The sequence below is a fragment of the Sminthopsis crassicaudata genome, chromosome 2 (assembly GCF_048593235.1).
Source record: "Sminthopsis crassicaudata isolate SCR6 chromosome 2, ASM4859323v1, whole genome shotgun sequence".
Lineage (NCBI taxonomy): Eukaryota > Metazoa > Chordata > Mammalia > Dasyuromorphia > Dasyuridae > Sminthopsis > Sminthopsis crassicaudata.
The window spans coordinates 26470254-26492845 of record NC_133618.1 but is presented as its reverse complement, the minus strand read 5'-3'; the positions used below and the strand labels follow the sequence as shown (position 1 = coordinate 26492845).

The following is a 22592-nucleotide window of genomic DNA, read 5'->3' as shown; positions in this document are numbered from 1 at the left end:
CTTAAACTGTATTACAAAAAGCAGTTATCAAAATCATATTTTATTGTTTAAAAAATAGAGAAGATAGATCAATGGATCAGACTAGAGCAAGGGAAATTTAGAAGTAATTGTTATCAAAAGACTCAGTGGAATTTAGCAGGATGGGGAGTAAGCCTAAGCTTAGCTGCCATCGTCCACTGCTTCTCTGGTTGCGAGCTAGTTCGGGAGTAGTGTTACAATCAATACTCTTTTAAAGTGAAAGAGGAATCCTTTAGAAATTCCATTCTTGTAAGAGGCCGGTGTACTCCCAAGGATGCACCAAATTCAGAATCAGTAATAAGCATTATACTGTTAATTAGGTTCTTTACCTCTCCTTCAAGGTTTGGGTTGGCTGGATTTACAATCCTGAGTTAGTTACAATTGGTTGATGTAGAATTCGAATTACAATTAGGTCAGATTTACCATCCTCTTCACTTGTCCATTCCATATGTCAAAAGGCTTGTGCCTGTCTTAAACCCTAGACCCTAGCCAGTCTGGACCAGTTTAAGCCCGGGCCCCTTTCTCAGGACCTTTGTTGTTTGGCCCATTCCTTGACTCACTGGGGGATTCTCTTAACAAGAAACGTCACCCCTGCCCTTCCTCCTGTTTTGACAATGTCTGTAGAAGTCTAACTTCTCATACTCCTCACAGGATGAAACTCAATAACCTAGTGATCATTAAACCAGTCAGGAAAGAGCTCCCTATCTGATAAAAAAAAAAAAAAAAAACACTAGTAGGAAAGCTGGGACTCTATCTGGCGGAAATTAAGCTTCAAAAAGTATCTTACACCATACTCCACAATACATTCTAAATGGATGTTATCTTAAACATCAGACTGTTTTTTAAAATTAGAAGAGAAGCAGATTCTACGGCGATGAGTAGATGTATTCTTAACTAAACGAGAGGTAGGGGCTATTAGAAAAGATGAAATAGATAACTTTTGAGTGCATGAAAATAAAAATAAAATCAATATACTTAGGATCGGGACAGGTTGAATTAATTTAAAAAATGTTTAGATCAGATTTCTCTAATAAGGGGCTTAATATCCAAGATTAAATCATTCTCTCTGTCTCTGTCTGTCTCTCTCACTTTCTCTCTTCTCTCCTATACTTCTCTCTCTGTCTCTGTTCTTTCTCTCTCGCTCTCTTTCTCCCCCTCCCCCACTGCTGAGAATAGCTTCTACAGAGGTGGTATCTGGGTTGGATGCTGACAAGGGAGAGATCCTCAGAGGAAGAGCTAAGCAGGGAGGGCCCCACTGCATGCTGAGGAGCCAGTGTCAAGGGGACCGCTCCCTTCTGCTCCTCCCTCCTTTCTTCTGGCTCTCCCTCTGGCTCCTCTGCCCTGGATCTGAAGGGTGACTGGAGAGAGTAGTCCAGGGGGGAAAGCCCATTTTCTCCCCTCTTCTCCAGGTGCATCCTGGCAGCCATCCTTCTGTCCTGCCCCCTGTAATTCTGGCATCAGTCCTCATGTACTGTCTCCCTGGCTCTGCCCCCCCCAATAAGCTCACCAGGGTGCATCTGGAGCAGGGGTCCCCAAAACCCTTTGCCCCTGAGGCTGCATTCACATTCCCGCCCTCTCTCCCTACTAGGTGGAGGAAGAACTGGAAGAGCAGGAATTCCTGGACCGCTGCTTCCAGGAGATGCTGGATGAAGAGGACCAGGACTGGTTCATCCCCTCTCGAGACCTGCCGCAGGGCCTGGGGCAGCTGCAGCAGCAGCTCAACGGACTTTCTGTCAGTGATGGTCACGGGTCAGAAGATATCTTGGTAAGAAGCCCCCCGGGGAGTGTCCCTCCTTCTCCCTGCCTGGGAGGTGCAGTCAGGGGAGAGGGTGATGAGATCTCCATCCTCCTCCAGCATGTTCCCTCCTCCTCCAGGGGGCTCCCTCCTCACTGGCCCTGAGAGCCCCCTCCTGCAGGGGCTCTGAGGCATGGACTGGCGGGGGCTGGGAGAAGACGGCCCGAGCAGTCCGTTAAGTGTCTGGGTGCTTGTTCCTCGTGGGGCTTCTGAAACCGGAAGTCAAGGGGGGACCAGCCCTGAGGAACTGGGTCTGCTGTCCGATGGAAGAGCCCAGCCCTTGGGTTGGGCTGGTTGGGAGCTTCACCCTGGCCCTCAGCTTGTCGCTCCTCTCTCATTAGCACCCAGAACCACCTGGGCTGGGCCCCCACCGGGGTCCTGAGGCTTCAGGCTGGCAGATGAGGTGCTGCCATAGTCACTCAGGGCCCCCCGAGGTCATTGTGGGGACCCACTGAGATCTTGCACCCGCCGAGATCATTGTGAGGGCCTGCCAAGGTCAGAGCTGGGGCCTGCTGAGGTCATTGTGGGGGTCCACTGAGGTCAGAGAGGGTGCCTCCCGACCGGCGCCAGTTGGAGGAGTAAATGGCTCCCACTTCTACTTACGCTCTCCTTTGCTCCTTATTTCAGAGCAAAAGTAACCTGAACCCCGATGCCAAGGAGTTTATTCCAGGAGTGAAGTACTGACTCTTCGGAAACCTTTCAGGAGGACTTGGGGGTCCCTCTTTCCAGGGACAGAAGTGCACACAGAGGCGGGGCGGGGCTGGGGTGGGGGGCTGCTGGGGGAGGGGAAAGCAAGAGGGTCCAACTCGACGCTGTGAATCGAGTCTTAACGCGGGCAGTCTTCTCTACAAGCATCTGCGTATCTCTTTTGTTCTGCCAGCCTGCATTTGGGCGCTCTGGATCTGTTTTCTTTTTTTTCTCTGTTTTTCCTTTTTTGTTTAAACATAATTGCTCTTTTTTCCTTTTTTTTGTTTGTTTTTGTGAGAGGATTGCAGCCTCTGCCTTCCCTTTCCCATAGAGGATGTTGGGATGTGGAAAGCATCTTTTTTCCAGGATTAGTGTTTAGGGAGCGCCCTTCCCATCCTGCATCAAACTTTGGATTCAAGGGAGACCCGCAGAAGTCGCCTTGTCCCAGCTGGTTGGCTAGGAGGAGAGGGAGGGGATAGGGCGGAGGGGGGGCTGCACCCCCAGGCCCGCCTCCCTCTCTAGAGGACTCTATCACAGGACCTCCTGAGAACACAGACTGAGCCATTGGCTGGCGGGGACCGCTCAGCAGGAAGCCATCAATTGGGAATTCTTTTTTCAAAACCCTCCATCATGAGGGTCTCAGCCCCTCTGGGTCCTGTGATGGAGCTCTTGGGCACCTCCTTGGGGCAGCTCCTTCTGCCAGCCCTTGAGCCCTTGGTTCTTGAGACCCCGGTGGTACCGGGGCAGGGGGCCCAGGGGACTGGTGGCCTGGGGCATTCCCGTGGGCGTGGCTTGAATTGTGCAGCAGTGATTTTCACACTCCTTACCTCTGTTTGCATCCAGTACTGTCTCCAGCTCTGCCAGCTTTCCTCCATAAAGGCTTGACTCACACAGAGTGGGCGATGTCCAAAGATTTCCTTCCAGGGCTCGTTCTTCTTGGGGGAGCTTTAGGAGGACCTTCGGTGCGGAGGGAGGAGCCCGGAGGCTCAGGCCCTGACCGTGCGTCTCCTCGGCCGGTCCTCCCCCTTGCTCACTGGGCCTCTGAGACGCCGCCTCCTGCAGGCCGCCAGACCCCCTCGGGCGCCTCCGCAGCAGTTGGGGGGCAGGACCGAGGGCTGCTCTGACTTAAAAGGAGAGCACGGGGGGCACATGTGAGAATGTTGGAGATGCTTATGCGAGGGGCCACTTCCCTAAAAGCCTTTGTTCTTGATGAGCCAGATTATGGTCATTCTGTGTCTCTGGACCGATTCTCTTCCCGCCACCATTGGGGGAAATGAACCCCTCTTGACTGGGTGGAGGGCCCCAGGCCTTGGAGGTTGCCTGTTCAGAGATGCCAGCGGCCTCCCCTCCCTGGACGGGATGGCGACCCACTTCCTGCTCTGGCCCTCAGATGCTCTGTCCGAGATCCCGAAGGGGCAGGGAGCCCAAGCCTGCTGCCCCTTTTCTTCTCTGGCCTCAGGAGTAGTTGTGGAAGCGTTGGCTCTCCCGTCCCCGAGGTCCCGAGGGCCTCGGACGTGGCCGGAGGTAAGGAGACCCTTTCTCCTGCTTCCAGGGTCACAAATGGGGGTCTTGGCTTTCCGTCAGCACCACCCTACTCCATCTTCTATTTGGCCAGCCCCAAATCCCCGTGGGAAGAGCAGCGGCGGGTGCCAGGCTTGCTCGTTCACAGTGCTAAGGCCCCTGCCTGCCCCTGCTCTGCCCCCCCCCCATCTTCCACATCTGTCTCTGCCCAAGCGGGCAGGACAGGGGGCCTCCTCCGAGCTTTGTGAGCGCCCCCTCCCCGTGCTCAGCCCATCACAAGGTCAAATTTGTATTTCAGAGGCGGCTGCTCCCTTCAGGTCCATATGTCTTACTTGGGAGCCTGTGTCAGCACATGTAGGGGCAGATTGGAGCCGGGTGGGACCTTCGGGGTCACCGAGCCCAACCTTTCCCTTCCACAGGCAGATGGGGGAGGGGGGAAGGGGGAGGACCCCCTGGGGTCCTGCAGCTATTAAGTGTCTGCGGCTGCATTTGAACTCAGGTCTCCTCAGCTCTAGGCCCAGCCACTTCTCCAGTTCTGGCTCCGGTTCTGGGCTAAGTGGGATTTTATCTTAGGATCTATTTAATGACTAAGGTGCAATCCCTCCTTTAGAGGATAAGGTAGGGGGTCCCCTTGGCTCTCAGGGCTCCACAGCACCGGCTGCAGACTGCTGGTGGCTCCCAAGGTGGTATGTTCCGAGAGCCCCATTGCCAGAGAGGAGCCTCTGAAAGTGAGGGGCTCCGGGGAGGGCTTCCTTAAGTTTGCAGGGATACCTGGATCCAGAGTTCTCAAGAAATGCCCTGGTTTGAAGGGCTGCTGGGAGAGGCAGGTGGAAGGGCCCTCTCCTGCCCTCAGTAGCACCAACCTTGCCCAGGTGCTAGGTGGGCATAGAGCTGATGCAGCCCCTGCCCACTGCACTTCCGAGGACGGGGCATCTAGGGGAGCCCGCCAGAGGGTGGCTGAGCCAGCTCTGGGTGGCCCCCTCTCCCCGGGATGCCCAGGGGCCCCGCTGTGCCCTCTGCTGTCAGACTGGAGTTGCAGGCCCAGACCACAGCCTGGTATCTGTCTGCACACACGCAGACACCGCTCCTTCCTTGCACCTGGGCATGCGTTTTATTTTCTGTCCCTCCTTGCTAAGGGGGCGGACCCGCAGGAAGCCCACAGCGTCTTCCGTTTCCTGCTGGCCTCCTTCCCCCCCCAGTCTGGCATCGGAGGCAGAGGGGGCTCCTCCTGCGGGCGCCCCATCGCTAAGCACTCTCCTTTGTTCTGTGCGGTCACTTTGAGGGCGCGTTTTAGGAGCAGAAACTTTGGTTTTCCAGCGCTCCGCAGACGTTTCCCGCGGCCGTCCTGACCGGTGAGAGTCGCAGCCGGGCCTTTGCGGCTCCGGAAGATCCAAACACAAAGCACACCCCGCGGCCCGCGCCGCGCCTCAGGATCACTCAGGCCGCTCGCTCCAAAGGAACGGCCCCCAGAGCCAGCCTCGCCCCTCGTCCCCAGAGCCCCAGGTCTGCAGCGTTTGTTCTGTGATCGATGTTGCTTCTCCTTGGACAGCCTGTACCCCCTGTGCTGGCGGCTCCACAAACTTCCTGCATCTAATGGTGGAATAGGTTCTGGAGTATCGGGGGGACTGAACCCGAAAGCGTCCGAGCGGAGAAATCCCCCCAAACCAGCTTTCTGATGAGCGCGGTCGCCTCTCCCAGGGATCACGCTGCCTTTGCTCATTGGGGAGGAGGAAGGAACCAGAGCTCTCATGGGTTGGGGGGGTCATGGAAGGGAGCCCCAGCTTGGAACTGCCCCCTTGTCCCTCCTGGGCTTGGGGGAGACCCGCAGACGTAGCATTTGCAGAAATATCGACAAGCACCTTGCTGACACGCAGTAGTCGGGTGAAGAGCTTCGTTCTACACTATTTTGGGAGAGGGAGAATAAGAGCTTAAGATTGACTTTTTTTCATAAAATTGTCAAAAAGGGAAAAAAAAAAGTTACCTTTTCTGAACTTTGCTATTCAAACCAAATGGCAGCTCTTGGAAATTTCAATAAAACGAGAAGGCAGTGATTGGCTGTGGTCCTTGTCCTTCTGCGGGGGTCCTTCCTATGGCCACCCCAGCGGCTTTGGGGCACGGACTGGGGCCCCCCTTCTTCCCTCCACAGCTTTCTGCTTCCCTGGGTGAGCGGGGCGTTCTATTTCAGTAGCCTGCCCCCCCCAAGGAGTCTTGTCTAAGGAGAAGGGCGCGGACTCGCCTTTCCATCCACACCAATTCCTGGGCCTCCGGGCACGTTGCCTCCATCCCCCAGGCCTGGATGCTGCCCTCCCCACCGTTACTTCTGGGCACTCTCCCCAATTACCTCCCATAGTGTGCCCCCGTGACGGGCAAATCTCTATGGATGGGAAGCCTGTTCTCAATAGGAGGGGACCGGTCATTCTCTCCATCACCAGAGCTTGGTATGAAGCACCAGCGCGTGGGATCACTTAATGGGGGAGCAGTTGAGCCAGGGAGGGGTCTGAGACACAGGTTAAGGGGGTCGTGGGGTTGGGGTTTGCATCCGGATCTTGCCTTCCCCCATCCATGGGCAGCAGGCCAGTGTGATGGGTACAAAGTTCAAGAAACAGCTTCTGGGCAATTAGCCATTTTAATAACGATGCTAGCATTTTAGTCAGAGGGGACAGGCTTGGTACAGGCCCCCGGCTTACGGGCCCTCAGAAAAGTGAACGTTCCTGAAGGTAACAATCAACTGATTAACAAGTAACAAGAGTGAATTTACTAAGGAGGGGGGTCCCCTCCACGGAGGGGCTGAGTGACGTCACATCTCTTCAACAAGACACTTTTTGCTCCCAGATCACCCCAGCTTTGGGCAGCGGAATCCAAAGTGTATCCCCTCAACCAAGTAGGATACAGTCCCTTGTAAGGATGGGAGGGGATGGCTGACCAAGACGGGGTCAATTCAGTCAAGAGTCACGCCCTCCGAGAGGGAAACTGGGACCCCAAACCACGGGTTATCAGTATCGAGGGGTTAATGGAGACAGAGACTGGACTGCTAGCTGACTAGGCCACGCGTAGAAAGGCACCGCGCACTTGGTGGCAGGATGCTGGTCAAGAGGAAAGGACGCCAACTTCCTCCTGCCCCTGGGTGACCGGGACCCCACGGGAGAGCCCATGTGTGGCAGTGCCCCCTTCTGGAGCCTGGCTAAGGGGCAGGTTGCCTGGCACTCGCCTGTCTGAGGATGGTGGCCCTGGGAGTAGAGCCTGGCTGCCCAAGACACCATGCCCTGCCTCGGCAGTCATCAGTGAGATGGACTTGACAGCTTCTCCCGCTGCCGGGTAACGCTGCTGGCAGAGCTAGCCTGCTGGTGATGGGCTCTAACAAGATTTTAACCAAAATTGGGATGAATCAGCAGAACCCTGCACCTGAGGAAGCAGTTCAGAAAAAGATGTGGGGGTCTTAGTGAACCGCAAGCTCTGTGGGAGTCAGCAGGGTGAGGGGACGGCAGCCTGCATCAGACTTCCATGGGGGGTGGGGGGTCAGGAGCATCGTGTTTGGTTCTGGCCCCCACGGCTTAAGCAGGAATGGCCGGCTGAAGGGCTGGGGCATCACTGGCCGGAGGATACCCGGCCTGGAAGGTCCGACTAGCGGGATCCGTTAACTCCAGAGGACAACTAAGAGATGTTGCAAAGAAGCCGATTTAATTTTAAAATCAGGAACAAAGTCTTAATAATCAGAATCCCTCACAAGTGGGGCGGGCGGCCCCGGGGGGCAGGATTCAAACAGACACCTCCATCTGGTGGGTTCTCGGGCACCTGACAGGAGGGACTCCTTTGGTGGAGGAGTCGGAGTCGCCCCAACTCTCCGATTACGGGAGTCTGTTCCTGGAGCTACCTGAGGTGATTTGGAGGTAATTATCCATACATTTCAGCCGTCTTTATTGATTAATAAAAGCACTGACTGGCCTTCCAGGGCTTGAGGTGGAAGGCCGGCCAGCTAGAAGGTGTGCTGGAAGAAAGGATCTGCCGTGTTGTCGTAGTTCAGGGGGAGCTTGTGCCCAATGAACTGGGCCCCCAGGCTGGCCCCCCCCAGGGCAGAGGAGTGCGTCAGCTGGAGCAGCGTGAACTTGGAGAAGGCCCCCTGGATCTTCCGGCCCTCAGCCAGGGTGCTGACGAAGCCTAGGACGGGAGAGGGGGGTGAGGGAGGGCCGGGCCCAGAGAGGGGGGTGAGGGAGGGCCGGGCCCAGAGAGGGGGGTGAGGGAGGGCCGGGCCCAGAGAGGGGGGTGAGGGAGGGCCGGGCCCAGAGAGGGGGGTGAGGGAGGGCCGGGCCCAGAGAGGGGGGTGAGGGAGGGCCGGGCCCAGAGAGGGGGGTGAGGGAAGGCCCGGCCTGGGGTGCTGGGGGAGCTGCCCTGCCCGGGGTCCCCCTTACCTTCCTCCAGCAGCTCCCAGCTCTTCCACACGGAGCCCACGCACAGGATGGGGAGGCCCATTGGCTCCTGGAACAGCTCCTGGGGGGGCAGAGTTACTAATGCTGGACCTGCTCTCTGCCCCCCTCGCCAAGGAGCCCAGAGGGAGGGGCCTCAGGGAAGGGACGGGCCAGTGGGAGATTGGGAGATGCTTCCTAGGACTTGGCCAAGGGAGCTATCGAGGGGCAGAGACACTGGGGACCTGCTGACCTCCGAACCCAGAGTTGTGTTGGCCAGGATCGACTCAGTCATCTGCAGGCTGTGTAAAAGGGGTGTGTGTGCAAGAGGTGTGTGTGTGTGTGTGTGCGAGCGTGTGCGCCTGTGTCAAGAAGGGCCATTTCCTACACGAGCCATGTACCGGCCTCCACTTCCCCAGGCCCCCCCTTCCCCCGCTTGGTCTTTCCCTCTCTGCCATGGCACAGAGCCCATTTACCAGGCACTCGTCACCAGGCCCGGGCACACCGAGCTCCCTGAGGGCAGACCCTGCCCTCAGTACAGCACCCCTCCTTTAGAAAGGTGCCAGAGACTTGGGGAGAAGCGGTGTACTCAGGAGCATTGAGCACAGGACCCCAGGCTCCCTGCCCCTTCTGTCCTGCATTGTCGGCTCTAGGAGGGGTTAAGGAAGGGGGCAGAGACGTGGGTGGGTAGAGAGACAGAGAAGTGGGCATGGACTCCAAGCTGCTGCACAGGCGGGATTTCCCAGCTTGTCCATCGCCCTCCCCCTTCCCCGCCCCCACTCACCAACTGTATCTTGGGCAACACTGCCAGTATATGTCTTGCTAGAACTTCTCCAGCCTTCCTGAAAATATGGTGGCAGAGGGTGTCCCCCTGATAAGCACCTGAAACGGAGAGGGGGAGGGGGCTGAAGCGTGCCGGCTTCACCCAGCCCCTCCTAAGTCTCCCGAGGAGTCCGTGCACCGACCCGGGTCTTGCAGAGCGCTCCTTGCCCGACCCTGAGCTACAGAAAGGGGGAGAAGGGAAAATGAGCTTCCGGGAAGAAGGACAGCGTGAGAAGCTTGTTCTGGAGCCAGGAGCCGGCAGGTGCGAGCAAAGCCTGCCACGGGGCAGGGGCAGCAGGCATGGGAGGAAGGGGCAGAGAAAAGGGGCCGTCACACCAAAAGCGTCTGGCCTTGGGAGGGAAGGGAGAAAGAGAGTTAAGGAAAGTTTCAGGTCAGGTAGAGGGGAATGGTGGTACCAGACAGAGATAAGGAGGGCAGGAGGAAGAGTGTTTGTGGGAAAGATGATCCCCTTGGTCTTGGGGGTCTTGGTGAGGAATTTGGGGCGGGCAGGCCATTGAAGAAGTGGGTCTAGAAGGGGTCACTTTCAGCTCTTGATTTAAGGGGAAACAAAGAAGGAAGAGAAGGGAGCGAGGGAAGAGCGACTGGTCAGAGCCAAGGTTTGGGGTTAGGTTTTCATTCTCGCCGCCTGTTTTCCAGAAAGAGAAGGTCTCCATGACTGGGCTGAGAGAGAACATAGGCTCTAGAGCTAGGGCCAGCCTTAAGAGATCACATGGTCCGGCCTGCGCGCGAAAGACGAAGAAACCGAGAGTCAGACGCCAGGCCGGACACCGCCTGAACGCAGCCCGGGCGAGCCAGGCGGGGACGCAGGTCGGACGCAGCGGCCACCGGGGCTCTCTTTCACAGTGAGGAGGCTCTGCGGGAGCCAAACTGGACAGGCCAGAGGCTGTGGCTTCCCACCCCGTCCCTCCTGTACCTTCAGCAATTTTCTGGCAAAATCCAGCAAAGTTGGATTTATCGAAGGTTCTATAGAGGTGGGTGAGGAGTCCCATCCGGTCCGACACCTGAGGGCACAGAAAGGGGCTTCAGACGGTATCAGAAAGAAGAAGGCTTCCCCAGCCCCTCGCCAAGAGCTGAGTGGTCGCAAGACCGGACTTCTCGTAGAAACTAGGAAACCCGAGCACACGGGGCAGCGGGCCAGGGAACGGACCCCAGGTCTAGTCCGACTTCCCCATTTACCAAGAACCGATGACGACCTTATGGGGCAGCACTTCTCCAGCCACCCTCCCTCTGCAAGCCCTTCTGCCTCCTTTCCATGGAAAAGCTAATGCTCCAGCCTGAAACCAAAGACCAGCGTCTGGATCGAAGCCTTCCCTTTATGGCCCAGGAAAACCAAGCCCTCGAAAGAAGCTTTGAATCATGGGGCAGGCCCCAAACACAGGTCCCCGCACTTTCAGTCCCCACCTGCACTCAAGAATCAATAATGAAGGAGGGAAGAAAACCAGAGTACCAGTGTCAGAAATGAAAAGGGTGCATAGATTACCAATGAAGATGAAATTAAAGCAATTAGCAGTTGTTTTTGGCCCAATTATATTTCAAGAAATTTAACAACTTAAGTGAAATTTACAGAAAGATAAACTGCCTAGATTAACAGAAGAGGAATTAGAATAATAAACCCACTTTAGACAAAAGAAATTGAATAGGCCATACCAAAGGAACTTTCTAAGAAAAAAGCATTCGAACCAGATGGACTTAAAAGCGAATCCTACCCTATATTTAAAGATGAATTAATTCCACCATTAAATAAATTATTTGGAATAATAGAAAAAGAAAGAATTCTGCCAAACTCCTTATATGGAACAAACACATGGTGCTGATATCTAAACCAGGAAGAGCAAAAAAACAGAAAATTATAAACCAATTTCACTAATGAATATGGAAGGGAAATCCTAAATACTAGCTAGGAATACACAGCAGTATATCACAAAGATTATATATTGTGACCAAGCAGGATTTATTCCAGGAATACCGGGATAGTATAAGGGAAATTGTGAACATAATTGATTATATCAATAGCAAGATTATCAAAAATCTATATCAATAGATGAAGAAAAAGCTTTTGACAAAATACAACATTTATTCCCAATAAAAACACTCGAAAGCATAAATATAAATAGATTGTTCCTTAAAATGATAAGCAGCATCTACCTAAAACCATTAGCAGGCATTACTGATAATGAGGATAAGCTAGAAGCCTTCCCACTAAGATCAAGAATGAAACAAGGATGCCCACTGTGACTGAGATTATTTAGTACTATTATTAGAAATTCTAGCAAGAAGAGAAGAATAAAAAATTGAAGGAATCATACTGGGCGATGAAGCCATAAAACGACCTCTTTTGCAGATGATAGGATGACACACTTGAAAAATCCTAGAGATTCAACTCAAAACTTAGCTGAAAAATAATTTTAGCAAAGTAGCAGGTATAAAGTAAACCCACATAAATCATCAACATTTCTATTTATCATCCACAAAACCCTGCAAGAAAAGATAGTAAAGATAATCCACTTAAAATAACCACAGTCAGCATAGAATACATGAGAGTATACCTACCAAGAAAAACCTAAGAACTACATGAACATAATTATAAAGCACTTGATAGAAATAAAATTAGATTTAAACAAATGGAGAAATAATGGTGCATGGATGGGTCAATATAACAAAAATGACAATACTACCTAAACTAATCCACTTATTTGATACCATCCCAATTAACTTACCAAAAAATTATTTGGCTAGAAAAAATGATGACAAAATTCATTTGGAAGAAGAGAAGATGAATGGGAAAAAATGTGAAAGAAAGAGCTTTAATAGTACCAGGTTTTAAAATTATATTATAAAACAGTAATTATCAAAACTATCTAAGACTGGCTAAGAAGTAAGTGGAATAGAGCAGGGGTCCTCAAACTACAGCCCACGGGCCAGATGCAGCCACTGAGGACGTTTATGCGGCCCGCCGGGTTATGGCAAATGGGCTGAGGGGCGCACACAGAGTGTGAGGTTTTATTACCATAGGCCCTCCAACAGTCTGAGGGACAGTGAACTGGCTCCCAATTTTAAAAGTTTGAGGACCAATTGAATAGAGAAAACATATTTATGTTTAACAAATGCAAAAATTTAAGCTTTTGGGATAAGAATTCATCATTTTGTTTAAAAAAAAAAAATTGGGGAAAACTAGAAAGCAATCTGGCAGGAACTAGGTATAGACCCGTATCTTATACCATTTACCTAGAGAAAAATGGGGCAGCAAGGTGGTGCAGTGGATAGAACCTAATGTCTGGAGGACCTGAATTCAAAACTGACCTAAGATACTTGACACTTACTGGACATGTGACTTTGAGCAAGTCACTTATTACTTAGCCCTAATTGCCTTTCAAAAGAAAAAAAAGGTCAAAATGGATATATGACCTAGATATAAAAGGAGAGATTGTAAGTAAATTAGAAAACCATGGAGCATATTATTATCTATCAGACTTATGGATAGAAAAACTTATGAATAAATAAGAAAGAACATTGTGAGATATAAAATAGATAATTGTGATTAAAAAGGTTTTGTCAAAATCAAAAGCAATTTAGTTTAGAAGGAAAGCAGAAAACTGGAGGAGAAAGGGAATTTTATAGACAGTTTCTTAGATAAAGTTTTCATTTCTCAAATATACAGAGAACTTTGTCTAATTTATAAGACTGAGTCAACTGATTATTGGTCAAAGGTCAAAGGCATTTTTTTTTTTTTTGCAAAACTATAGTCACATGAAAAATGTTCTAAATCATTGATAAGATAAAGTAAAATAAAAACAATTTTGAGATATGTCACACCTGTCAGATTGGCTAAAATGACAGAAGGGAAAATGACAAATGTTGGAGGGATGTGGGAAAATTGGGACACTAATACACTCTTTGGTGGAACTGTGAGCTGATCCAAGTACTCTGCAGAGAATCTGGAATTATGCACAAAGTTATAAACCTGTGTGTTTCCTTTGCCTAGCTATAATACCACATTAAGTCTTTTCCTAAAGTGATCAGAGAAAATGGCAAAGAATCTAGGTCCTAAATTATTTAACACGGCTCTCTATAATGGCAAGGAACTAGCAATTGAGGAGATGTCCACCAATTGAAGAATGCTAAATAAGTTGTGCTACATGACTGTGGTGAATTACCACTGTGCTCTAAGAAATGATGAACTGGTTCATTTTTAAAAAACATGGAAAAATTCTAAATGAAATAATGCCGAGTGAACTGAGCAGAACCAAGAGAACTGCTGTATACAGTAATAGTTCATTTAAAGAATAAATATGGAGCCCCAGCCCTGAATTCAGGAGGACCCGAGTTCAAATCTGATCTCAGACACTTAACACTTCCTAGCTGTGTGACCCTGGGCAAGTCACTTACCACCAGCCTCAGAAAAAAGGAAAAAATAAAATAAAGAATAAATATGAAGGACTACATTATTCTGAGTATCAGAAATACTCAAATCAAGTACCCCAGCACTCCTTAGCATAGGGTGGGGAGGGAGAGTTTGGGAACTTAAAATATAACAGAACATAATTTTTAAAAAAGAATTAAAAGGGATCCATTTCCATCTCTACACTGCTTTTAAAATGTTAAAGAACCACTTGGGAAGGCAGGCGGTGTGAGCATTATCGGCTCCACTATACAAGGAAATGGGTTCAGGCAAGTGGAGCGCTTGCTGACTGTCTGACAACCACTGGGTATCCGAGCCAGGGTCTGATCCCCGGGCCCCCTGACTAGGATGCCCTTTGCTTTGTCTGCTCCGCCCATGCCAGGAGAGCAGTCAGGCTGACGGCCCACTGCCTCACACATCACTTGGCAGGGAAATGAGAGGTTCTGCCCCGGATTTGCCATCAACTGTAGAGCACAGTCCCTCCTCTCAGACTCATCTGTTAAATGGGAGGGTTGCATTCCCTCCCTCCGTTTCCAACATCCTTCTGGAGAGAGGAATGATCCTTGATACCCAACTCAGGCTCAGACAACTGTGATCTCATTGGTGCTGTTATTATCCCTATTTTATAAGTTGAAGAAACGGAGGCAAAAAGAGGTTAAGAGACAGAGTCTCGAGGCTGCTTCGGTACTCGGGTCTTCCCCACGCCAGGCCTAGTTTCACCACCAAATCCTGGCTGTGCCTTTTGATGAATCCAAGTTACTTGGCTCAGAGGAAATAACCCTTGAGTCCCGAGGAGCTAGAATCAGTACCAAGAAAATCATGGAGAGTGGGAGAAGTATCGCAGGACTGGAGAAGGACTGACCCCCAATTTCTCCAAAAAATGGAGAAAAGAGTCTGTAAAATTTAGACCAGGGAACCTGACTTTGCTTCCTGGGAAAATTCTAGAGTAGATTATTCAAGGGAACATCCAGAAGGGGAAGCAGTGATTACAAGAGCCAGTGGGGACTTCACTGGGAGCAGGACATGCCGGATTCTTTTTTATTTTTTTTTTAAGTTTGGGGAGAATCAGTCTCACAATTTATGTTTAGTATTTAAAAAACATTTTAATCAGGTGAAAGATGACATAGACATAACATGGAATCGGGGACATATGCAGGAAGTCTTTGTCATGGAATCCCAGAAATAGTTACAGGCCATGGGGGAGAAGGAGGGAGGGGGAGACTGCTCCCTCTAGAATTTCTACTCAGACTGCCTTTTCACCTGGGTTAACATTAGTTTTCTCATCTGAAAAGGGGGAGCTGGGCTCAGAAGCTCAATGGCCCCAGACCGCCTCGGATCCAGACTCAGAAGCCGGCCTTGCTCACCCTTCTCACACTATCCCCGACTTTCCCACTGGTTCTTGTGCCATTTATTCGTCTTTTGCTGCATGTGTGTGTGTGTCTTGTTACCCAGAGTCCTCTTCTACGAAATATAGACTTGCTCCCCTCCCCCACCCCAGGCAAGTGTGGGGAAGGGACTCCTGTCCCTGCCCCCACCTCTCCCCTTCCCCTCTGCTTCCAGACCGGGACAGAGTGGGGGGCTCTGGGGCAGAGGAACCTACCTTGAAGTAATCAAACATGGCCTTTTTAAGGAAGTCTATGCTATGTGGCGATACCTCCAGGTTGTCCATAGTGTCAAAAACCGTCTTCACGCCCATGTGGGCGATCCAGTAGGCTGTGGAGGGAAGGGAGCACTTAGGGCTAGCAGGAGCTGGTGGTCCCTGTGGCCCAAAGGGTCGGAGACTGAGGGAGTCTGAGGGCTGGACCCCTGCAGGCTCCGTGGCCAGAGTCGGAGCCGCATCTGTGCAATGGCAGGAAAGTCTCTACCCCAACTCCCCGGCCCCACCTCCATCCAGGAGCCAGGAGGTCCAGCATCTCCGGGCACTGGGAGACTGGGGGTATCCACGCAGAGACAAAAATTTGGGGCTGAAAGGGGGGTGGAGGAGGCGAGAGGGAGGACTCTCAGGTGGGCAGCATCGCTGCCTTCAAGCATCGGAAAGACCCTCGTGATGATTTGGTCTGTGGGTCTCACAAGAACTGGAAGCAGCCCCAGCCTCAGTGGGCCTGGCAGGAAGTGGGTTCCCCTATTGGAATCCCCAGAGCTGGGGAGAGAAGGCTGCCCCTCCTCCATTCTCACCGGAGCCCTCGTCGCCCATGAGGTGCCCCCAGCCGCCACATCCTTCTTCGGAGCCGTCCGGGTTGACCAGTCTGCAGTTGGACCCTGTGCCGGAAATGAGCACCACGCCACCTGGAGGGAGAACAGGGAGAGCCCAGAACTAGCAGAGACCCGGGGTTCCGGGGCAGGTTCCGGGACAGTGCCCGAAGGATCACAAGTTTGTGCTCCAGGAGAGACCTTGTTTTGCTGGGCCCGGTCTCCGAGGGCTGGGGAATTGTGTGGGGAAGGAAACGGCTACGAGTGAGCCCGGGGTCTCCCAGCCAGTGTTCTGGCCGCTCTGGGAGGGCTCCTCGTCCGCGGGCCTCGGCTCCCGTGTTTAACTCTGGCGCTAATCGTGGGGACACTTCTCCACTTGTGGAGCAGGAGTTCTTAACCCGGAGTCCATGATTTATTATTTCTGCTGATATTCTTAATTCCGTGATACATATCTCAAGGATTATTTTAGATATATTATCTATTTATTTTTATTTCATGCATTTAAAGCCATTATTCTGAGAAGGGCTTCACAGCATGACACAAAAAACCCCTGCTCTGGAGGGTCTCTCGCTTTGGACCCCTCCCCAACAGCTTCTCCTCCCTTTCATCACAGACATGGCTCCCTCTTTCCCTGCTCTGGGCTCCCTGAGGTGGAGCGGGAGAAGGTGAAGTCAGATGCTCGGCTCGGGGCCGTCTACAGTGAGGTTCAGGAGCTGGCAAGCGGTGCTCGCTGTTCCGGGGGCGGGAGAGTCCTTACCGTGGGCCGTGGCCGTGGCGATGGAGCCCGCGGCATCCGTGGAGATGAAGTAGCTGTCGCTCAGGTGGGGATAGTGGCTTTGTAGACACTCGGTCAGGGTCACAACCGCGTTCTGCTCTCCCCCACTCAGGCTCAGGCCCTGCCACAGGGAAAAGGGCAGCGTCCAGGCGTGCAGAACCGCTGTGAACCCTGTGTTATACCTTCCCTAGCTCCCGCTAGGGTCATCTCGGGCCCTTTCACCCTAGAACTCGGCCTTTCCTGCCTCCTCTCCTGCCAAGCCGACTTCCACCGTGCCAGGCTCCCCACGGCCTCCTGCCAGGCCAGTCCTTCAGGCAGGAAGACCTGCATCCGGCCCGGCTCTGGCACGTGCCGTGGGACGTGGGGAATCCCGGCAACCAACACCTCACGCTGACCTGAAGGGGGGCTGCGTCATAATGGCTTTATGTTTCAGTGCTGTCCAACACGGAGGCAGTGGGACTGACAGACTGAAAACCGGGTTTCAGATAGGAACCCTGAGACTTAGGTGCGGGGGGGGAGGGGGGCTTGCCAAGCTCCCCCAGCCCTGGGGGGGGTCTCAGCTGTCTCTGTGTCTCTTCCTCTCTCTCTCTCCATTTCTCTCTCTCTGTTTCTGTCTCTCCCTTGCTCTCTGTCTCTCTCAGTACACTTGCCCCTGGGTCACACAGCCAGTAAGTATCTGAGGCCGGCCCTGAGTTCAGGTCCTCCTGCTCCGGGGCCAGCACTCGGAGCCACCGAGCTTTCTCAGCGGTTAATTGAGAGCCAGACCACATGATGTCCGTGCTCTCCGGCCCTGTGGTCTGTGCCCGGTGACTCTCCGGGTGCTCAGGCCTGGGTTCTCACTCGGACTCCCGGGCCCACGTCCCCGCCCCGGACTCACCAGGCTGCGAAGCGGCTCGGTAACGCTGACCCCCGCTTGCTCCTTGGCTTTGTTCACCATGTCATTGATCCTTTCTGCACACTGCTCCAGCCCGATCAGCTGCCCCCGGAAGAGAAAAGGAGTTGGGGGACTCGGGGCTACCCCAGAGCTTCTCCCCGGCCGCGGGGTGAGATGGTCGGACACGGCCGAGGAGAACCAAGCGAGCCCTTCCCTCGGCCCGGGCCCGTCTTACCCACTGGTTGGTGCTCGGTCCCGACACCTCGGCCACAACCTCGCCGTCTCCGGTCAGCAGCACGGCCTTGGAGTGGGTGGCCCCCCTAAGGGAAAGCCCAGAGCAGTCTCAGCTCTGACCTGCTGCCCTCAGGACGTCACCCTGGCCCCTCGCCGACCTTCCCTGAGGGGCACTTTGTCTCCCAGACCCCCCACACCAGCCCTGGCCACTTCCCACAGACCTCGAGGGGGGTTTTACAGGTGCGGGGGAGCCGCAGGGAAGCGTGATCCTGCAGATCAGGAACGACTTCTCTCCCTGGGGAGTCAGCGGGCGTCAGAGGCCCTGGGCAGGAGCAGCTGGCCTTAGGGGGCCTCCGGGGGCCCAATTCCAGCTCCCCACCTCTGCCTGCAGGCCCCTCCCCCCAGGGGGCTCTGACCTTGGGGACCCTCAGTTCCCCAGTCCTCCCACAGTCACAGAGCTCAAAGGGGTCTCAGACATCCACGTCTACATCTCACAAATAAGGAAACCGAGGCCCACATAGGAGGCAACATGCCCAAGATGGCAGCGTTAGCACAAAAGGAACGGAAATCCGGCGTCTGGGCTCTGAAGAAGCAGCGCGGCGCTCCAGGTCTGCCCGAAACGGGCGCTGGCCCCGGGCCCTGTGGGCGGGTCAGGCTGGGCCAGAGGCTGCCAGGGGCCGGTGGGGCCAGATCAGAGCGTAATAACGGAGCAAAGGGAGGGTCGGAGCCAGGCTGCGGGTAATGGCTATGAGGCTGGGGGCGCCCCCAGGGAGGCCGAGCTCGGAGCCAAGGACCAAGGGTCAGGCCCGTGACCTGGGGGTCTCCCGCCGGGCTCCCAACAAGTCCCTCAGGCTTTCCCTCGGCTTCCTCATCTGTAAAGGGAGCTGGAGAAGGACGCGGCTCTTCTGGTCTCTGCCCAAATAAGTAGGGGTCGTGCAGAGAACACTCCTGAAAACTGAACAGCCAGAAGAGGCCCCGGGGCCCTTCCTTTCCCTGCTCCTTAGGGATCCGAAGTGGTGTCTGAGGAGTCCCTGGTGGAGGAGCCGCTTGTCTCCATCCCGGCCGGCCACGCCCTCTCCTCTAACCACAGGGCATGTCTGGTCTCCAGGCCTGGGTGCCAGCCCGGGCTCCCCTCCGCCGTCCTGCTGCTGAGGGCTTCCTGACGCCCCCCACTTCCGCCATTCCCACGCGCTCCGGATTTACTCTGTAACCCTCTATCAGCTCATCCCTGGGCCGGCGTCTCCTCCAGCGGAGCTCGGGCTCCCTGCCAGCGGCTTCCTTATTACCCGGACTCTGACTGGGCACCCGGCGAACGGCAGGAGCCCAGGGAATGCTTCCCGAGCCGGTGAGGCTCTTATCCATTCTGGGGGCAAACCTGGGCCAGGCTAACTGCTTCGGTAACTGAGGGAAGGGGCCCGGGAGGCGGAGTAAGGGAGCCTCCTTCCCCATTTCTCCGGCTCTAACTTAGGTAACTGAGGGGGGGGGGGGGCTCTGGGAGGCGGAGTAAGGGAGCCTCCTTCCCCATTTCTCCGGCTCTAACTTAGGTAACTGAGGGGGGGGGGGGGGGCTCTGGGAGGCGGAGTAAGGGAGCCTCCTCCCCCGAGTATTTCTCAGGCTCTAACTTCAATAACTGAGGGGGGGGGCCCCGGGAGGCGGAGTAAGGGAGCCTCCTCCCCCGTGTATTTCTCAGGCTCTAACTTCGGTAACTGGGGGGGGGGGCCCGGGAGGCGGAGTAAGGGAGCCTCCTCCCCCGTGTATTTCTCAGGCTCTAACTTCAATAACTGAGGGGGGGGGCCCGGGAGGCGGAGTAAGGGAGCCTCCTCCCCCGTGTATTTCTCCGGCTCTAACTTCGGTAACTGAGGGGGGGGCTCTGGGAGGCGGAGTAAGGGAGCCTCCTTCCCCATTTCTCTGGCTCTAACTTCGGTAACTGAGGGGGGGGGGCTCTGGGAGGCGGAGTAAGGGAGCCTCCTTCCCCATTTCTCCGCCTCTAACTTCGGTAACTGAGGGGGGGGGCTCTGGGAGGCGGAGTAAGGGAGCCTCCTTCCCCATTTCTCCGCCTCTAACTTCGGTAACTGAGGGGGGGGGCTCTGGGAGGCGGAGTAAGGGAGCCTCCTTCCCCATTTCTCCGGCTCTAACTTCGGTAACTGGGGGGGGGGCCCGGGAGGCGGAGTAAGGGAGCCTCCTCCCCCGTGTATTTCTCAGGCTCTAACTTCGGTAACTGGGGGGGGGGGGGCCCGGGAGGCGGAGTAAGGGAGCCTCCTCCCCCGTGTATTTCTCAGGCTCTAACTTCAATAACTGAGGGGGGGGGCCCGGGAGGCGGAGTAAGGGAGCCTCCTCCCCCGTGTATTTCTCAGGCTCTAACTTCGGTAACTGGGGGGGGCCCGGGAGGCGGAGTAAGGGAGCCTCCTCCCCCGTGTATTTCTCAGGCTCTAACTTCAATAACTGAGGGGGGGGGCCCGGGAGGCGGAGTAAGGGAGCCTCCTTCCCCATTTCTCCGCCTCTAACTTCGGTAACTGAGGGGGGGGCCGGGAGGCGGAGTAAGGGAGCCTCCTTCCCCATTTCTCCGCCTCTAACTTCGGTAACTGAGGGGGGGGGCTCTGGGAGGCGGAGTAAGGGAGCCTCCTCCGTGTATTTCTCCAGCTCCAGCTGCTCCCGGCTCCTGCCTCTCTCACAGCCAGCGGACACATCTGAACTCGTCCAAACCCGAACCCCTTTTCCCAGCAGCCCCGCCCCCTTCTTCCCCACCCCTGAGCACTGGGGCTCCTTAAACATTCCCCGAGCACTTTTTCCGTGCCCCGGGCACCCAGGCCTATAAGACACATACAGAGATCAGCTTTTGATGGTAATTCTGCGACCCCCACAGTCCGTAGTGATCCCCCCCCCAGCAGAGGAGCTCCGCCCCCCCCAGTCCCAGGCTCACTAATCAGACCCGCCTCAGCCTTTCTCCCGCTCGGCCCCTCCCCCCTCCGGGACATTCGCGTCCCACCTGATGCATGCCCTCCTCCCTCAGCCCCGTGACTCCCGCCCCTCCTCAGTTCCTCCAGAGACCCCCTCCCCCCCCTTTCCTGGGCGCCTTTTGTCAGCAGTGACGCGCGGGCTCCTCCGTTAGAACCTGGGCCGAGGCTGAGCCCAGGACCGCACAGGGGCTCAATAAGCGCCCGGGTGTGGGGGAGGGCAGGTGGGGAAGCACCCCGCGCTTCCTCGCTGGCGGCCCCGGGCAGCGGCTGGAGTCGCGCAGCCTCAGTTTCCCCTTCTGTAATAGGCGGCGGAGGCCCCGGGGGGCGCGGCCCTCTGCTCACGCCCACTGCCGCCCGGTCTCCAGCCGCATGGACCCTGCAAGCGGCAGACGCGCGGCCCCCGGCCCAGCACTCACCCCTCCACGCCCCCGAAGAGCCCCGCCATGGGGCCTCCGCTGCGCCTGCGCGGCTCCCGCGGCTGGTCCCGGCGCCCGATCCTCGGCCCGGCTTGGAGACCGCGGTCACTTCCAGATCAGACACCGCGGCCCGTCATGTGACCGTCCCCAGTCTCTCCGGCGGCCGATTTCCGCCGGGCGGGGGAGGGCGGAGCAGCGGGGCCAACCCCGAGGAGGCACGGGGGTGGAGGGAACTGGAGGGAGGGGCGGCCGGCCCCGCAGTGGGGAAGGGAGGGGCCGGGGCTGTGATGTGCGCGACCGGGCGGGGGCGGGCAGAGTTCCGAGCCTCCGGTGGTGCTGGAGCTAGGAGGCTCGAGCCAGCCTGCAGGGGAGGGGCCAGAGCTGAGGAGCGAGCATCTCCGAGGATGCCGGGAGCCGGAGGCGCGGACCTGTCCGAAGGGGGGCGGGGATGCTGGGCGCTGTGTGTGCGTGCGTGTGTGTACAAAAGTGCTAGTGATGCTGGGCGCTGGGCGCATGTGTGCAAGGGTGCTGCTAATGTGGTTGCCGTGCGTGAATGCTGTAAGGATGTTACTGATGCTGGGCGCTGTGTGTGCGGGGTGCCAGTGACGCTGGGCGCTGTGTGCGTGCGTGCTGGGCGCTGTGTTTGCGTGCGTGCGGGGTGCCAGGGATGCTGGGTAGCAGGTGCACACACGTGTGCTGCTGATGCTGGATAATGTGTGTGTGCATGTGTGCAGGGGTGAAAGTGACGCAGAGCAGTGCGAGCGTGTGATCCTACGGGAGTGCTGCGCTTTCTACACGTGTCTCGGGAGAGAAGGGGTCCGAGCGTGTCCCTGCTGGGCTGCCCAAGCGCCCTCCTCCTTGGGTTGTGGCCGGCCTGGGGTCTCCCCCTCTCCTCAGCCGGTGGTGGGCCGAGCAGCCAGGAGGGGGCCCCCAAGATCAGCCGGTGTCTTTTCCATCACGCGCTTCTTTTCCGTCTAAGAACGGAGAACGGTCCAGACCCTGCCCCCCAAGGCTCCCTCCTGCCCGGCGCGCTGCCTCGTTAACCTGGAAGGGGGAGGGGGGCCGTCCTGTGCTGATACACTGCACCCCAAGAAACGCACTTCCCCCAGAAAGGGAATCTGGGGGGGAATCCCATCCCATCCAAAGGATTCACTTCAGGAAGAGGAAGTGGCGGCCCCACCGGTGTTCTTTTCCCGAGGACCCCCAGGGAGCAGCGGGATTTAAAGGGGGGGGACTGACACATAAAGATTATTTCCCTCACCCTCCCCAGTTAAAAGAAAGAGGGCATCTCTGAGGTCTGGTCCGGGTCTTGGAAAACCCAAGTCCCACACACTCTCAGCCTCTCACACCCCCTGCCCACGGGAGCCTCCCCCCTCCCCTCCCCCCTCTGAGAGCCTCCCACGTGGAGTGATTGTTCCCTCCTTCCCCAAGTGGTTCTCTCTCGAGATGTTGTCAGGAAGGAAAACCAAGCATGTGCGGTAGC

At 55.3% G+C, this 22592-nt stretch overlaps 2 protein-coding genes across 5 annotated transcripts in view; one reads left to right on the top strand and one right to left on the bottom strand.

Moving 5' to 3' along the window:
* The window catches only part of PAIP2B (poly(A) binding protein interacting protein 2B), a 53928-nt gene extending 47856 nt beyond the window's left edge, over window positions 1-6072 (top strand). For all 3 annotated transcript variants that reach the window (XM_074285529.1, XM_074285530.1, XM_074285531.1), the window contains 2 exons: window positions 1607-1783; window positions 2441-6072. In XM_074285529.1, coding sequence (XP_074141630.1) covers window positions 1607-1783; window positions 2441-2497 — 234 coding nt within the window. In that variant the 3' untranslated portion in view covers window positions 2498-6072. The remainder of the gene's footprint in view (window positions 1-1606; window positions 1784-2440) is intronic.
* Window positions 6073-7680: 1608 nt separating this feature from the next.
* Window positions 7681-21285, bottom strand: NAGK (N-acetylglucosamine kinase). 2 transcript variants are annotated; one of them, XM_074285527.1, is made up of 10 exons: window positions 21110-21285; window positions 17738-17822; window positions 17506-17604; window positions 16611-16749; window positions 15839-15949; window positions 15264-15376; window positions 10178-10265; window positions 9206-9303; window positions 8428-8506; window positions 7681-8176 (listed from the first exon to the last, which is right to left on the bottom strand). In XM_074285527.1, exons 1-10 carry the CDS (start codon window positions 21136-21138, stop codon window positions 7995-7997), a joined length of 1023 nt encoding a protein of 340 aa, XP_074141628.1. In that variant the 5' UTR covers window positions 21139-21285; the 3' UTR covers window positions 7681-7994. The 2 variants fall into 2 exon arrangements, with proteins under 2 accessions (XP_074141628.1, XP_074141629.1); XM_074285528.1 differs by lacking the exon at window positions 17738-17822 and having other exon boundaries at window positions 21110-21278.
* Window positions 21286-22592: the final 1307 nt, after the last annotated feature.

Bases quoted from the DNA above. Each gene is read 5' to 3' on its own strand.
- NAGK (XM_074285527.1), bottom strand. From the start codon at position 21,138: ATGGCGGGGCTCTTCGGGGGCGTGGAGGG. The intron at 15,950-16,610 runs GTAAGGACTCTC...TTCTCCCTCCAG, and splicing joins CGCCACGGCCACGGCCCACG to GTGGCGTGGTGCTCATTTCC. The intron at 8,507-9,205 runs GTGAGTGGGGGC...CTGCCCCCCCAG, and splicing joins TGTTGCCCAAGATACAGTTG to GAGCTGTTCCAGGAGCCAAT.